This window comes from Mrakia frigida (assembly GCF_051309035.1).
Source record: "Mrakia frigida strain ATCC 22029 unplaced genomic scaffold BDY24scaffold_24, whole genome shotgun sequence".
Classification (NCBI taxonomy): domain Eukaryota; kingdom Fungi; phylum Basidiomycota; class Tremellomycetes; order Cystofilobasidiales; family Mrakiaceae; genus Mrakia; species Mrakia frigida.
The window spans coordinates 182,530-196,918 of record NW_027481257.1 but is presented as its reverse complement, the minus strand read 5'-3'; the positions used below and the strand labels follow the sequence as shown (position 1 = coordinate 196,918).

General features: G+C 55.5%; 7 protein-coding genes and 1 non-coding gene across 8 annotated transcripts; 3 read left to right on the top strand and 5 right to left on the bottom strand.

The window, feature by feature from the left end:
• The first annotated feature begins 533 nt into the window (after nt 1-533).
• On the top strand, nt 534-1,215 carry BDY24DRAFT_395579 (uncharacterized protein). Its single transcript, XM_076641315.1, has one exon. The coding sequence runs from the start codon at nt 664-666 to the stop codon at nt 940-942; it is 279 nt and encodes a 92-aa protein (XP_076494799.1). The 5' UTR covers nt 534-663; the 3' UTR covers nt 943-1,215.
• Nucleotides 1,216-4,433: 3,218 nt separating this feature from the next.
• On the bottom strand, nt 4,434-4,530 carry BDY24DRAFT_t74. Its single transcript has one exon. It is a non-coding gene; the product is annotated as a tRNA-Leu (tRNA).
• Nucleotides 4,531-6,074: 1,544 nt separating this feature from the next.
• GTT1 (bifunctional glutathione transferase/peroxidase) lies at nt 6,075-7,318 on the bottom strand (the record flags this gene model as incomplete). Its single annotated transcript, XM_076637494.1, has 5 exons — nt 6,075-6,248; nt 6,334-6,471; nt 6,623-6,796; nt 7,023-7,044; nt 7,140-7,318. 5 exons carry the CDS (start codon nt 7,316-7,318, stop codon nt 6,075-6,077), a joined length of 687 nt encoding a protein of 228 aa, XP_076494798.1.
• Nucleotides 7,319-7,536: 218 nt separating this feature from the next.
• Nucleotides 7,537-7,875, bottom strand: BDY24DRAFT_395577 (uncharacterized protein; the record flags this gene model as incomplete). The annotated part of the gene is made up of 2 exons (XM_076641314.1): nt 7,735-7,875; nt 7,537-7,668 (listed from the first exon to the last, which is right to left on the bottom strand). Coding segments are annotated over exons 1-2 (222 nt in total), but the record flags the coding sequence as incomplete, so codon positions are not given.
• Nucleotides 7,876-7,903: 28 nt separating this feature from the next.
• BDY24DRAFT_364355 (uncharacterized protein) lies at nt 7,904-8,489 on the bottom strand (the record flags this gene model as incomplete). Its single annotated transcript, XM_076637912.1, has 1 exon — nt 7,904-8,489. A coding segment is annotated over exon 1 (192 nt), but the record flags the coding sequence as incomplete, so codon positions are not given.
• BDY24DRAFT_128135 (uncharacterized protein) lies at nt 8,319-10,139 on the bottom strand. Its single transcript, XM_076635977.1, has 5 exons — nt 9,804-10,139; nt 9,392-9,657; nt 9,169-9,282; nt 8,986-9,089; nt 8,319-8,862 (listed from the first exon to the last, which is right to left on the bottom strand). Exons 1-5 carry the CDS (start codon nt 10,024-10,026, stop codon nt 8,361-8,363), a joined length of 1,209 nt encoding a protein of 402 aa, XP_076494795.1. The 5' UTR covers nt 10,027-10,139; the 3' UTR covers nt 8,319-8,360.
• Nucleotides 10,140-11,812: 1,673 nt separating this feature from the next.
• BDY24DRAFT_128087 (uncharacterized protein) lies at nt 11,813-12,857 on the top strand. The gene is made up of 4 exons (XM_076635976.1): nt 11,813-11,988; nt 12,081-12,132; nt 12,201-12,237; nt 12,317-12,857. Exons 1-4 carry the CDS (start codon nt 11,907-11,909, stop codon nt 12,659-12,661), a joined length of 516 nt encoding a protein of 171 aa, XP_076494794.1. The 5' UTR covers nt 11,813-11,906; the 3' UTR covers nt 12,662-12,857.
• Nucleotides 12,858-13,275: 418 nt separating this feature from the next.
• Nucleotides 13,276-13,763, top strand: BDY24DRAFT_128082 (uncharacterized protein). Its single transcript, XM_076635975.1, has 2 exons — nt 13,276-13,511; nt 13,589-13,763. The coding sequence occupies exons 1-2, from the start codon at nt 13,317-13,319 to the stop codon at nt 13,646-13,648; spliced, it is 255 nt and encodes an 84-aa protein (XP_076494793.1). The 5' UTR covers nt 13,276-13,316; the 3' UTR covers nt 13,649-13,763.
• The last annotated feature ends 626 nt before the right edge of the window (nt 13,764-14,389 follow it).

Sequence of the window (14,389 nt, the reverse complement as noted above, 5' to 3'; positions counted from 1 at the left end):
CCACGTTGTCTTCGTCGATGTGGGAGGAAGGTCCTGGAGTTCCAAGGAGATCGTTCTCGCCTACGCCTGGGGTTTGGGAGACGAGACGGTGTCGCGTCGTCGGACGAACGAGGAAGAGTCGAGCTCGAACGCTATCGAGGAGGAAGCAGAGGAAACCGTCGACGACCTAGCCAACCTGGAGAACGGACCTGCAGGAGTCCACCTTCGGGAGGTGTTGTCCCTCCTCCACCTCGACGACGAGACGTTTCTCCTCTGGCGGAAGGTCGTTCGTTCGTCGTCGGTTCGAGAGGCTCTCTCCCTCCTTCAACTCCAAACCGTTCCCTCCACCCTGTCCCCTCGAGGAGATCCTCTCTGGCCACACTGGCTCATCACCATCGTCATGGGTCGGTCGGAGTCGTCGTTGGATGCCCACCTCTCAATCGCTCTCATGGCTCATCACCTCCCCTGGCTCTCCCAATCCCCGACGCGTCAAGCCATCCTCTTCGTTCAGGCGCTGGAGATCGTAGCGAGGTTCGAGTTGCTGGCAGCGGTGCCGGAGATGGTGAACATGGCGTTGACGGGGAAGTTTCTGGAGATGGAGATGGAGGAGGAGGAGGAGAAGCGGAGGGAGGAGGGTTCGTCGTGGTCGTCGTCGTCGTCGCAAAAGGCCTCGTGGAAACCGAGATGGACTTCTCCCCTCTCGTCGTCGGAACTGGACGTCGGTCGACACATCTCCACATCTACCACTCCTACCCCCTCCGTCATCCCTCCTCGCATCTCCGACTTCCTCTACGACTTCGACGGCACCCAGAGATGGCACAAGGACGATCACCCAGCCCAATTCTTCGCCACCATCATCCGAATCCTCACATCCTTCCCCGGACCTTCACCTGCCACTCGCAGAGCCGCCTCTCCCGTTCTCACCTCCCAACTCTCCCTCGTCCTCTCCCACATGCTCGCTAAATCCATCCCTCTCCTCCCTCACTCGTACGACCAACTCTTCCGAGCTCGCTTCCTCGCCGACGAAAACCTCAAAGCCCTCCTCTTCGACTACGCCGACCGATCAGGACTGGAGAAGCCTATGCGATACGTCAACGCTCTCATGATCGCAGCGGTCGAGGCGAACCAGAAGGAGGTGGCGAACGATTGCGCCGACGCGTTGGACGAGATGGCGAAGGAGAGGCGGAAGCACATCCTCGAGAGGGACCTGAGTGCGAACAAACGGCCGAAGCTGGGGAGAAATGTCCAGAGAAGACCGGTGGAGACGTTTGGAGCGTCGAACGGGGAGGAGGAGGAAGAGAGGTGGAAGGCGTTGGTGATGTCGGAGGAGGATCAGGCAGCGAATCGGTTCGAACTCTTCTCGTCCTACTCGGTTCACTTCCTCTCCGGAATCCAGGACGCCTCCGCCGCCGTCGAATACCTCGAAACCCTTCGCCTCCCTCCTCGTTCTTCCCTCGACTACTCCCAAGCTCGCGGTCACGCAGCTCGAGCGTTCGCCGTCCTCTGCAAGATCATGGCCACCGCCCCGTCGTCGAACACCTCCTCCTCCGACCTCCTTCGAATCCTCGAGCACTCCAACCTCTTCGTCACAGGGAGACTCAGGATCGCAGCTCTCGATGGGGTCATGAAGGGACTCCTGGCGAGGAAGGATCATCTCGAGGTCTTTCGACTTTGGCAGAGGACGATCGAGGAGGAGAGGTTGACGCCCAACGTCTCGCTTCTTCGGAGCTACCTCTGGGCTTCCTCCGAGTTTGAGACACTCGCTGCTGGGATCAAGATGATGGATCAGTGGTCGGTTCGTCAGGGAGTTCATCGGATCATTCATCGAGGAATCGACGGTCCCTTCGTCGCGTCGAATCAGGATCCCAACATCCACACCCTTACTCCTTCCCTCGACCATTCCCAAGTCCTTGTTCACCTCTCCCCCTCTCCTCCACTTTCGTCACTATCCTCCTCCTCCTCCTCCTTCTCCTCTTCACCCTTCGATCTCACCCCTTCCCTCTCCTCCTCCCAACCCCCAGCCGTTCGCGTCCAACTCAACGGTCACATCCTCACCTCCCTCCTCACCTCCCTCGGTCACCTTGCCGACCCTGGACGCTCCCTCGAAGTCGCCTTCCGAATCTGGGACGCCGCGGGACCTCGGTGGGGAGTCACCCAGTCCATCGAGATGCTCAACGAGCTGCTCGAATCGGCCGCGTTCGTGTACACCTCGGAATGGATCACCCGATCAGGGAAGGTGCGGGAGTGGGAGACGAGACATCTCGATGTGAGACTCGTGGAGATGGACCTTCCGAAGGAGCACGAGCTGGACGAGGACGGAGGAATCGATTGGGCCAAGGTGGACGTGGAACGGTTCTTCGCTTTGCCTCCGCCGTCGGCGCTGGAGGAAGGAGAAGTCGACGAGGAACTCTGGACGAGACCGAAGTGGTTGTTCGAGGAGATCGTGACGTCCAACTGGCCTTTCCTCGTCGATATTCCTCACCCTTTCGACGACCTCTACCAATCCACTCGTCTTCCTCCGATTCTTGGAGTTAAACCTTACTCCCCTCCACCCTCAGACGGTCTCAAGGAGGAAGTCGACGACCTCTCCCACCTCTCCACTCTCCCACCGTCTCACACCCAAAACCTCCCTCCCCTCCTCTCCTCCCCCTCCCGAATCGCGGCAACCCTCCCCCCTCCGTCCCTCTACTCCCACCTCTACCCCACCTCCCAAACCTTCCACTACTACGTCCTCGTCCTCCTCTACAAGAAACTCTTCGACGAAGTCCCGTTCGCCTTCGCTTGGATGCGACATCTGTCCATCTACCCGCAACGACGAACGATCGTCGAGGCGCTGGCGGTGCTGGCGATCGAGTCGAAGCAGGGTGAGCGGAGACTGAGGGAGATGAAGGAGGGGAAAGGAGGGTGGATGAAGGAAGGGTGGAGGAACTTGAAGGACGGAGGGAAGAGAGGTGCGGACGGGGAGGAGGAGGACGAGTTGTTGAGGGTTTGGTTGGAGCTTTGGTTGGGCGTGGAGGGGGTGCCGGGGAGGGAGGAGGTGGGGGTGAGGTGGGGGGAACTGGAGAGTAGGAAGAAGAGGATTGAGAGTTGGAATGAGTTTGAGTTTGGGGTTTAAGGGGGACGCGTCGGTTTGTTGTTGTTTCGTTAGGTTCTTTGCATTCTTCGGTTGGTTTCGTATGTCTTTCTCGCTCGGTCTGAGAGAAAGGGGCAGAGGCTTTGAAGGTGCTCCAGCGCAGATACGGAAGCAGATAAAGAAATGCGGCGTCGAAAAAAAAGAAACGAAACGAAAGCGACGCGTCCAGTTCTTCCAACACCGACGCTCGTTCTCCTCCTCCCCTTGTACCGTTTTTCGTCAACGGGTTGGTGTTCAAGACAGTTTCGATGGACTGAAACATAAAGCAAAGGGAAGAGGGAAAGAAGACGCGACTGATCGTTCCTCTCGCTCTTGATAGCTTATGCAATCTCCTCCCGACCTTTCCAGCTTTTAATCACGAAAGAGGTGTAGAGATGAATGTTTCGGTCTCAACCGCGTCACCTGTGCATATTCGGAGAGGAAAGACGGAGCGTGAGCGAAAAGAGGGCAGCGGGCGCGTCGATTCGGTCGACCAGCTCTTCCGCTTCCTTCCCTGCTTTCTTCTGCTCAATTGACTAAGTCGGAATCAGCTTCTGAACATTTCACTCTGCTCTTGGTAATTCCAGGAGTGAGAGCGAAGAAGCAGACGGAGGGAATCGACGCGTCGCTCGTCTTCTCTCTCGGGCCAAACCGAACCTCCCAAGTGATACTGAGCTCGCGAATCGAGATTTTGAACCCTACGAAAGTGCAGTTTACTCCTTCAGGTCAAGAATCAAGAGAGGCAAACTTACTCCTTTGGGTCAAGAATCAAGAAATTGAGACGCGTCGAGCTCGTGTTCAATGAACTTGATTTCGTTGGCGAGTTGAGTTCAAGAGTTCGAGTGCGGAGAGGAAGGGACAAAACAATAGTGAATATCTAGAAGAGGAAAAATATGGTTATGACAAAGACCAGTCAAGGAGAAGAAGGAGTAGGCGAAAAAGGAACAGGGAAGGACGCGTCTGACCTTCGACTCTCGACAGCCCGACTCAACGCATCTTCTGAACACGAAAGAGTGGAAAAAACAATTCTCTCCATTAAAATCTCGTCACCTGTAAGTACCAGGGGAGGAAGGGCGGAAAGAGAGGAGGAAAACGCGACTCGACGCGTCGGCTGCTTCCTCCCCTCCCTTCCCTCCGCTCGCCGATCAAACCTAGAGACCAGCATCTGAACAGATCAATCGAGCGTGTCTACAACGGGGAGCCCAATGAGTAGGAACAGGAAAGAGAGGGAGGCAATTCGACGCGTCTCTCGCTCTTTTCTCTCTCCAAGCCAAAAACGAACGCTCCCAAGTCAACCCGAACTCACAAATCGAGCTCCATGTCTCGTGGAGGGCAGCAAAAGTGAAGACGATGGGATTCGAACCCATGCCATTTCTGACTAGCGAGACAAATTTTCATTCACCTTAAGCTAGCGCCTTAGACCGCTCGGCCACATCTCCCTACAGACAACCAAGTGTCCTTTGATGACGGCGGTTCTCGGTTTGTGGGTTCTGTCTGCTCGTGCTCTCGATGGGACGGAGGGGAGAGGAAGGGAGGAGAGGGACGCGTCGGCGGTCAGAATCGAACGATCCGCGGGTGGGGTGGTGTTCTTTGAGCAGGTTGAGAGCGGCGGAGGTAGATCGTTGTCAGTTTGGGTTGGGAGACGCAGATTTGGGACGACGGTTTAGAGTGTAGGAGGGGTGGGGGACCCCAGGTTGCTGGTTCGAGTCGCGTCGATCGGTTTCCTCCTCTTCTTTCTTTTTTCTCCGTTCCTCCTCCTCGCTTTCGCCCTTCCTTCTCTCTCCCCCCCTTCCTTTCAGTTCCCCGCTTCAACCCTCATAAGGATTTATCCTCAGCAGCGCGTCCCCGTCTCCATTCCAACCAGTCCCTCGCCTCTGCTCTCGTCGCATCAGATCCTCTACAAGAAACATCAAGGGACAGAAGAGGCGTCTCTCGAACCTAGCAGATGCACTCTCTCGGAGAGAAGTAAGCAGTCGGTCCTTGTGGTTGAGAGGACGTAAGGAAGAGGAAGACGCGTCCCACATCGAACTCCCTTGCCTTTTCAACCTGCTCTTTGACCGCTGATCTTCGCTGCCGTTCTTGTTGGATTCAAACGAAGGTCAAAAGAGAGGCTGCCATAACGTCTTCAAGGCCGAGGAAGAAAGTTTTCGAGAGCGAACCGTTCCCTGACGACCCTTCAAACTTCGAGCTGACACTTTTGATTTTCGAGACGCGCCTGGTGTTTCTCCCTCCCACCTTCCATCCGCCCCCTCCCCCCTCCCTCCTTCTCCCAGCGATGTCCAAGACGAACAAAGAAGTCTCTCTATCTCTCTTCCTGAGCTCAAGACAAAAGAAGCAGACGAAGCTCTTCAAAGGGAAGAAGAAAGGAGGACGGAGGAGGCCTGACTCCCTTCGCTCAAGATCTCACGGAAGAGACCGAGCAGAGAAACCTGTGTATATATATATATGTGAATCCACAAGAAAAAGAGCCTCCAACTCGAAACGGAACGTATCCATCCTGCTTCCAATCCAATCCTCTGCTCTACTCTAGTCGAGTCGAGTCGAATCGACGCGTCCTTCCCCTCCTCAGAGCTTCGCCGACTGAGCAGCAGCGGCGGTAGCGGTAGCGGTAGCAGCGTCTCGTCTGTTCGTAAAGAAAGTGCGGAAAAGGGTGAAACGTCAGGGTTCTCGAGTCGAAGCAAGCTCGAGCTTGAGCTTGAGCTCGGAGGAGAAAGAGAGAGCAAACTTAAGACGAGACTCACTCCTTCTCGACCTGATCCAACTTCGCGTAAGCTGCTTTGAGCGCTGGCCTGTCGAACACCGAACCAAACCCAGAAACAGTATCAGCGCTCTCCTCAAGAGAACGCGAAAAGCGCTCGAACGAAGAGGCGACGGACGCACCTCTGCTCAACCTTGGCCACCCAGCTCTTGATGGACTCGGGGCAAGCGAGTCCTCCCGCTCGACCTTTCGAGAGGGAGAGGAGGGGGAAGTACATGGCCTGTTTTATCGAGGCGAGGAGTTGGGAGAGAGAGAGAGAGGGGTGTAAGTTAGGGAAACGAAGGTCGCGAGGAAGGGAGGAAAGGGAGACGCGTCGCTCACGAAATCAGCCTGCGTAGGCTCCTCCCCTCCACAGAACCACGACGACGAAGAGCCAGTCTTCTGAAGGTCCCCATCAATCTTAAGCCAGACCAGATCCAAAACCCAAAACTTCAATCAGCTCCGAACGAAACGAGGAGGAGAGGGAGGGAGGGGAGGGACGCACCATCCCCAAATGCTTCTTCAACTCCATATCCAACCAGTTCTTGTTCACCTGAGCGGCAAACCCGGTGATGATAGGACGAGCGTACCACGGCGACATTTCAGGGAACTTGGAGAAGACGAGTTTGTTCACTAGGATGGGCTAAAAACAAAAACGAAGGAAACGAACGAAACCGGAGAGAGAAGAACAGGTGAGTGAGCTCTGATCGTTTCCCTTCCTTCCCTCTTCCCCCCCCGGTTCCTTACCAGGAAACGAAAGGAAAAACAAAAAACGAAGGGGTAGGAAAACTCACCATAAGACTCCCCTCAGCGTAATGCAAGTAGTACGCGTTCTTCTGGTCCATCTCTGGGCTCAGATCCTTGGGCGAGAAGACTCCGTTGGTGTGGGAGTCAAACGTTCGGAGGAGGTACGAGATGATGTTTCCTGTTTCGGCGATGACGAGCGAGTTGTGGACGATGACGGGGGACTGTAAATACGAGCGATAGGAGTGTTAAAGTTGAGGGTTTGAGAGAGAGAGAAGGAAGGAAAAAAAAGGGAAAAGGGAGGGAAGGGAAGGGAAGGAAGGGAGGGCTGAACGAGCTCGCTGAGGGGTTCGTCCCTCCGATGTGCTTCCTTCCTTCCTTCTCCCTCGCTCAGGCCCTCCAAGCTAAAGAAAAGAACAAGATAAGGTAACACCAGATGAAACTACTAACCTTCCCAAGAGGATGAATCTCCCTTGCATTATCACAACCCAAACGGAACCGTTGATCATCAGCACCCATCTCTCCCCTCCTCCCCTCCTCTCTGCTCTCTCTCCTCACTGAACTCACCTCAGTTCCTTCGGCGCCAAATAATTACTCCCTCGAGAATAAACCTTCATCTCGTACTCAACCTGCAGTTCCTCGAGGATCCAGAGGATCGTTTCCGCTCGCGAGTGGTCCAGGAAGTGGAGCGTCAGCTTGCTTGAAGAGGAGGGAGCTGGAGGGGGAGAGGGGAGGGAGGAGGACATGGTCGTTGGGGTGCTGCGGAGAAAAGGGCGAGAAGGGGTTGGTGGTGGTGGTGGTGGGTGGTGGTGGTTGAGAAAGGAAGGAAAGGAAGGAAAGGAAAGAGTTGGTTGAAGAGAATCAATCAATCGATCCGGTCTCGCTTTCTTTCCTTGCCGAGGGAAAAAAACGTCATTTGTTCTCTCGATCAAATTCTCTCTCTCTCTCGATGCTCAGGACTAGATACAGAGAGAATGGGATTGTATTAAAAATCATCATAAACCGAGAGAGAGAAAGACTTCTTTCAAGCAAGAGCGAGTTTAGGAGCCGCCGCGCCTCGAACTCCCTGCCCAGCGGCGGTGTCCTTGTCGATGGCCTAACGAAAACACGAGAGGTCAGCGAGTCGAGTCTCTCGAAGAGAGAGAAGAAGAAAAAGACTCACCCTAGGGGCAGCCGAGGAAGCCTCAGCAGGAGCAGCAGCAGCAGCAGTCTTCGTTTCCGACGCCCCAGCACCCTCCTTCTTGTCTCCTCCATCTCGTCCTCCTCCGTCCCTATCCCTCCCTCCCCTTCCTCCTCCCCTTCCTCCCCTGCCACCTCTTCCTCCTCCTCGTCCACCCCTCTCGCCACCCCTTCCTCCTCCTCCTCGTCCTCCACCCCTTCCACCTCGTCCTCCTCCTCGTCCTCCTCCTCCTCCTCCTCCAGAAGACGAAGACGAAGTTCCAGCCAAAGCCAAAGCGTCCAACGCCTTCCTAGCCTGGAAGTTCGCTCTCGTAAGGTAGTGCTTGTGGAGATCTTCTCCCTCCATGAAGGACCACTGGATCGGGAGACCTCCGACGAGGATGTTGCGAGCTTGGAGGGCGGCGAGCGTTTCGGGCGTGAAGGGAGTGGAGGTGGATTCGAACGCTCCAGAGGTGGAACCTTTGGGGAAGACGATGAAGGGGGAGGGGAAGCCGGCTTCGGTGAGGTCGACCTGGGAGGGAGGTGAGAAGGAAGGGGAGGGGAGGAGAGAGGGAGGAGGGAGATGGCGAAGAAAGAAAAGAAAGAAAGGAAAGGAAGAGGGACGAAAGGTCAGTACAGTGAGTTCGAGATATGAACGAGTAGAGGCGGCGAGTAGCTCGACTCCTTCTTGAACAAAGGCGAGAACAAAAGAACGAAGCGAAAAACGACGCGACTCACCTTCAAAACCCTCCAATCCCCCTCGGGCCCGGACCCCTCGAACCTCAACACATGTCCCGTAGGAGGCACCAACAGTCCCGGCTCCGCGATCGTCCCTTCCTCCGTCACATGATGCTTCGTTCCCAAGTACTCGACCACAATCTCCTGGATCTTCTTCCTCTTCCTCTCCTCCTCGACCTCCTCCTCCCTCTTCCTCTTGTCCTTCCCTCCAGCTCCGCCCGAGACTCGTTCCGAAGGTTTCCCGTTCTTGGCGATGAAGGCGAGCTCCTTGAAGGCGTTGAACTTGTGGGTGTTGGGAGCGGACGTTCCTTTGGGGAGTTTGGGTCCGTCCCCTCGTTGGAGGGATTCGGCGTCGAGGCCTTTCTCCTTCATCTTCATTTGGACGTAGGCGTCCCTGGAAAGACGAGAGAAAAGAGAAAGAGGAGAAGGAGGGGAGGTGAGTGGTGCGTTGTGTGCGAGAGAGAAAGAGCTCGAGGAAGGAGGGAGAGGAAACGAGAACGACGAGAAAGGGACTCACTTGGACATGGTGACGAGCTCGTTTCCGTTGTACTGAGGCTTGGGGTCGAGAGCGAGGAACTTCTCGGCGTCCTCGATGGAGGCGAACTCGCAGAAGACGGAGTTCTGATACACATACACAAACGAGAGGTCAGCCTTCGAGGGAAGGAAGGGAGGGAAGAGAGAGAGAGAGAGAGGAACGAACCTTGAAAGCCTTCTTGTCGTCGACTCGCTTCCTGACGACGTTGATCTTTCCAAAGGTAGTAAAGTACTGCTCGAGCTCGGTTTGGAGAGTAGGGGAATCCTCTCCGAATCCCTTCTGTAGAAGGCGGAGGCGAAAAACAAAGCAAAAGAAGTTCGAGTCAGCTCTCTCTCCCTTTCCTTCCTTTCTTGAGCTCCCTCCAGAACGTCGTGTTGCTGAAACTTACAGCGTAGATCGACCTTCCGAACGCATCCACAGGAGGTCTAAGCTCCGGGATCCTTCGAACCTTGAGTCCCGCGTCGTCTACGGCGAGCAAGCTCTCGGACCTTCGAAGGACGGTAGCGATCCAAGGGATTCCCTTGGGCAGGTAGTCCTTCATCCTCTTGAACGAGGAGACGAGAGCGATGGGGACCCATCCTTGGGGATCCTTCTGGGTGGCGGTCCAGAGGAACTTGTCGTAAGGGAGGTTGGCGTCGTTGAAGTAGAACTCGACTGCAAAGGAGGAGGAAGGGAGGGAAGGAGGGAAAGGAGGAGAGGTCAGTTTTTGGAGCTCGCGGAGGAAGGGAGAGAGCTCTACCGGCTCCATCCCAGGAACAGATATAATCATTACGAGTTGTTGAAGAAGAAGAAGAACTAACCCTGAGCGAGAGTCTTGGCAGCGATCTCCTCCTCTTCAGGGAGGATCACAGCGGCGGGGGAGGTGGAAGGAGGAGGAGCGACGGTGGAGGAGGAGGAAGCAGCTTCAGGAACGACGATAGTTTCCGAAGTAGTAGGAGCGGTGGTGGTGGTAGAATCGACTTCCATAGGAGCAGCGACGGCGGCGACGACGGCTTCGACGGGAGTAGAGGTGGATTCAGACATGGCTGGTGGTTTGGAGAGAGGGATGGAGAGGACCTCAGGATTTCACTTTGGGCGGAGAGGGAGAGACTGCTGCCGTTGCCAGGGAGGGTCGTTTCAAGAGTGATTTTTTTTGCTGAAAAGTCGGAGAAGCACATAGAAGAGAGAGCGAGGAGGTCGAGAGACAAGAAAGTGAAAGGTTTTCTTCCCGAAAGGAGGGCCCACCCAATCAACGCGTCCCGCTCTTGACGACCCCCCTCTTGACTTTCCTTCGACTCGCTCCCCTCCCTCCTTCGCCACCTCTAACCCTCACCTCCTCCTCCTCTCCCACCATGTCCCAACCAAGGAAAGCTGCAAGTCCACCCTCTTCCACCCACCTCTCCCCTCTATACCCAAGCTGACTCTCTCCTCCTCTTCGCCTCCTCCATTCATGAAGGTCAGCAAAGTCGCGTCCTTCTCTCGCTCCTGGGGGGACGACGACGACGCTGCTCCTCCCTCTCCTTCACCAGCTTCCGATCCTCCTCCAGCTCCTCCAAAGAACAAGCTCAAGAACAAGGATATCATAGATCTCGTAGACTCGGACGACGAAGAAGGAACGAACGCAATGTCGTGGCCTCCTTCCCCGAAAGCGTGAGCTCCACCTTTTCTTTCTCTCTCTTCTCTTCTTGCTCATTTCACTCTCTTCGTTCTCCTTCCTTTCGTCTCCTCTTCTTCATTACAGCACCTCCTCCTCCTCCTCCTCCTCCAAACCTTTCCAACGAACCTCAACCAGCCAGAAACTTAGCATCCTCGAAGTAGCAGCTCAAGCAGCAGCTTCCTACGTCCCTCCTCCTCCTCCTCCTTCGTCCTCCTCGAGATCCACCCGAATCGCCACGCCCGACCTGTCCCCTCGGTCGAGAAGGAGGAGAGCCGTGTTGGGGGATGACGAGCAGTCTGGTTCGAGCAGTGGTGCTGTGAACGGAGCGAGTGGGAGTGGGAGTGGGAGTGGAGGAGGAGGAGGGACGAGTGCTCTGGCAGCAAAGAGGTCGTTGTCGGATCCGTGGGAGAGTCAGTTGCCTGCCAAGTGAGTCCGTTCGTACATGCTGAACCTGTATACTTCGACGAGAGAAGGATAGAGGGAGAGGAACAGAGAGGGAGGAGCAGGGGAGGGGAAGAAGGGGAAGATCGAAGCTCACCATTTCCTTTCCCTTTTCCTTCCTTCGTTTCGTTTTCGTTCGTTTTAAAAGGAAACGCTCCATCGACGTGGGACCTTCAACGGTGGTGGTCGAAACCAAGAAGTCCAAGAAGAAGTCTGGAAAGATTGATCTGTCGGAGGAGCAGACCAAGGTGAGGGACATGGTCGTGAAGGAGGGGAAGAACGTCTTCTTCACGGGGAGTGCTGGTGAGTCTTTCGAGTTTCGTTTTCGTCTTTTGTGGCTTCAGGTCGGGTTGGGTTGAGGTTGGAGCTGTGGGGAGCTGGAGGGTTGGAGGGCGAGGAACCAGAGAGGAGGAGGAAGGAAGCTCAACGTCGAGCTCGCATACACACTCCTGTCGCCTCCCTCCCTCCCACTCCTCTCTCGCCCCACTAACTCACCCACCTCTCCTTCCTCTTCGTTTTTCTCAGGTACCGGAAAATCCGTCCTCCTCCGAGAAATCATCAAAGGTCTTCGAGAGAAGTACCGAACCCGACCCGACGCCGTCGCCGTCACGGCTTCGACGGGAATCGCTGCTTGCAACGTTGGAGGAACGACCTTGCATTCGTTCGCTGGGATTGGACTCGGGATTGAGCCTGCTGATCAACTGTGAGTCGGGCGAGGGGGAGAGATGAGGGTGGGAGGGAGGAGGGCTTGGGGTTGGGGTTGGGAGAGCAAAGGAGAGAGAGACGAGAGCTGACTCTTGGTGTTGGTGTGTTTGGGTTTGGGGTTATGGGTAGAGCTGCGAAGGTGAAGAAGAATCAGAAGGCTATGTCGAGGTGGACTAGGACGAAGGTGTTGATCATCGATGAGGGTGAGTTCCATTCCCTTTTCCGACGTTCGAGCTCGACGCGTCGAGAGCTGACTTCTTCTTCTTCTCTGCTTGGTCCGTTCGTTTCCTCGCAGTGTCGATGGTGGATGGAGATCTGTTCGACAAGCTGGCTAAGATTGCTACGATGTGAGTCGTGCTGCGTTCGTTCGTCGCGTTGCTCGAGGACTGATTCGACTTCTTTTCCGTCCCCTCAGTCTGCGACGAGATCAAGCTCCTTTCGGTGGGATTCAGGTTCGTTCTGTCTTTGCCTTTCTCCCTTCTTCTTCTCCCTGCTGAACTGACTCGTGCCTTCTTTATCTGATCCTCTCAGCTCATCGTGACCGGCGACTTCTTCCAAGTTCGTCCCTCGTCACCTCCTCTCTTCTCGTCCACGCCTCGACTTCGACTTCGACTTCGACGTCTCAGACCTGACCTCCCTCTTTCCGTTTGCCCTCTTTCGAATCCCCACCAGCTTCCTCCCGTCGCCAAAGGAGAGCCCAAGTTCGCGTTCGAAGCTAGGATGTGGAAGGAGTCGATTCACAGGACCGTCAACCTCACCCAGGTCAGTTCGATTCCTTCCTTCTTCTTTTTCGTCTCTCTTCACCCTTCGCTCAGAGCTGACTCTTCATTCTCTCTTTCCACGATTGCAGGTCTTCCGACAGAAGGATCAGAGTGAGCACTGACAATCTCGTCGGGTCTGAGACGCGTCGAACTGACCTGCGTCCGTCTTTGCTTTTCTCCCTCAGCGTTCGTCGACATGCTCAACGAGATGCGATTCGGAAGTCTATCGCCTGCTTCGATCCAGAGGTTCAACTCGCTCTCGAGAACGGTGTTCTACGAGGATGGGATCGAGCCTACGGAACTGTTCGTCTCCTTCGTCTCGTCTCGAGTTCACGTCCCTTCTGAGCTGACCTCGTTTTCTCCTCTCTCTCTCTCATATCTCTCACTCCCTCTTCACCTCCTACCCCTCATCCACTCGCTCCACCTCCGTCCACCTTCACCACCTTCCCTCCTCCAGCTACCCTCGTCGAGAAGACGTCGACAACTCCAACGCTGCTCGTCTCAAAATGCTCAAGACCGAATCCAAACTCTACCAATCCTCCGACGACGGCTCCCTCACCGACCCCGTCCAACTCCAAAAAGAGCTCTCCAACATGCTCGCCGTCAAGGACCTCCAGCTCAAGGTCGACTGTCAAGTCATGCTCGTCAAGAACCTCGACGACGACCTCGTCAACGGATCGATCGGTCGAGTTCGAGGGTTCTACAGCTCCGATGACTGGCCGTTGATCGCGAAAGATTTCGATCAGGAGGTGGCAGGTGGAGGGGGAGGGATGATTATCGTTGGGGAAGAGTTGACGAGGGAGGAGAAGAAGCAGAAGAGGATGCAGGATGGAGGGGCGAGAGCAGTGGAGTTCCCGGCGGTGACGTTTAGTCTGCCTGGAGGAGGGGTGATGACGAGGTTGATTACGAGTGAGGAGTTCAAGGTGGAGGAGCAGAATGGGAACGTGAAGGCTTCGAGGACGCAGGTGAGTTGGGGTTTGGTTTGGTTCGACGCGTCGAAGTTTGGAACGAGACTGACCTTCCTTCTTGCCTGCTCTTACAGATCCCCTTGATTCGTAAGCCAACTCTTCTAGTCTTCTCCATTCTGTTCTCTCAATGCTAACCCTGTTCGCTTTCCGTCCACGCAGTCTCCTGGGCGATGAGGTTCGTCTCTCCCTCTCCTCACCTCCCTCCCTCCCTCCTTTCTCGCTGACCTTCACCCCCCCCCCCTTCTCTCGAACTACAGTATCCACAAGTCGCAAGGACAGAGTACGCCTCTCTCCTTTCCTTTTTTGTTCTCTCTTCTCCGAGCTGATCCCGTCTCGTTTCCCTCCCTCTCTTCCTCCAGCTCTCGAACGAGTCAAGGTCGACCTTCGAAGGATCTTCGAGAAGGGACAAGGTTCGTCCTTTCCCGCTCCCTCTTCTTTCTTCTCTTCGTTCTGAATCTGACGTTCTTTGCTTCGCCTTGGAAACAGCCTACGTCGCTCTCTCCCGAGCTACCAACCTCGAGGCTTTGCAGGTCATGAACTTCGATGCGAAGAAGGTCAGCCTCGTTCCTTCTTCTCCTCTCTCCTTCTTTTCTCTGCATCTTAACTGAATCGACCTCTCTTCTTTCGCTCTTCCGTTGCAGGTCATGTGTCACGCAAAGGTTCGTTCGGATTCATCTCCTCCTCTCGTTGTTTGCCCTTCAACGCGTCTGACTCTCCCCCCCCCGCTCCCTTCGTTCGTTCCTCAGGTCGCCAAGTTCTCCCACTCCCTCGAGATCATCACTTGATCTATAGGTTTCTCTTCTCTCGCTGCTTTCAATTCGTGCGCTCTCATCTCCTGCCTCTCGTCCCGTTCGCAACGAACGAACGAACCTCGA

What these genes read in the sequence shown, in the direction of transcription:
- BDY24DRAFT_395579 (XM_076641315.1), top strand. Translation starts at nt 664, where the DNA reads ATGGACTTCTCCCCTCTCGTCGTCGGAACTGGACGTCGGTCGACACAT.
- BDY24DRAFT_128135 (XM_076635977.1), bottom strand. Translation starts at nt 10,026, where the DNA reads ATGTCTGAATCCACCTCTACTCCCGTCGAAGCCGTCGTCGCCGCCGTC. An exon ending in TGCCAAGACTCTCGCTCAGG is followed by an intron (nt 9,658 to 9,803) that starts GTTAGTTCTTCT and finishes CCTCCTTTGCAG; the next exon opens with TCGAGTTCTACTTCAACGAC. An exon ending in ACGACAAGAAGGCTTTCAAG is followed by an intron (nt 9,090 to 9,168) that starts GTTCGTTCCTCT and finishes TATGTGTATCAG; the next exon opens with AACTCCGTCTTCTGCGAGTT.
- BDY24DRAFT_128087 (XM_076635976.1), top strand. Translation starts at nt 11,907, where the DNA reads ATGGGTAGAGCTGCGAAGGTGAAGAAGAATCAGAAGGCTATGTCGAGG. An exon ending in CTGGCTAAGATTGCTACGAT is followed by an intron (nt 12,133 to 12,200) that starts GTGAGTCGTGCT and finishes CCGTCCCCTCAG; the next exon opens with TCTGCGACGAGATCAAGCTC. An exon ending in CTCCTTTCGGTGGGATTCAG is followed by an intron (nt 12,238 to 12,316) that starts GTTCGTTCTGTC and finishes TGATCCTCTCAG; the next exon opens with CTCATCGTGACCGGCGACTT.
- BDY24DRAFT_128082 (XM_076635975.1), top strand. Translation starts at nt 13,317, where the DNA reads ATGATTATCGTTGGGGAAGAGTTGACGAGGGAGGAGAAGAAGCAGAAG. An exon ending in TGAAGGCTTCGAGGACGCAG is followed by an intron (nt 13,512 to 13,588) that starts GTGAGTTGGGGT and finishes CTGCTCTTACAG; the next exon opens with ATCCCCTTGATTCGTAAGCC.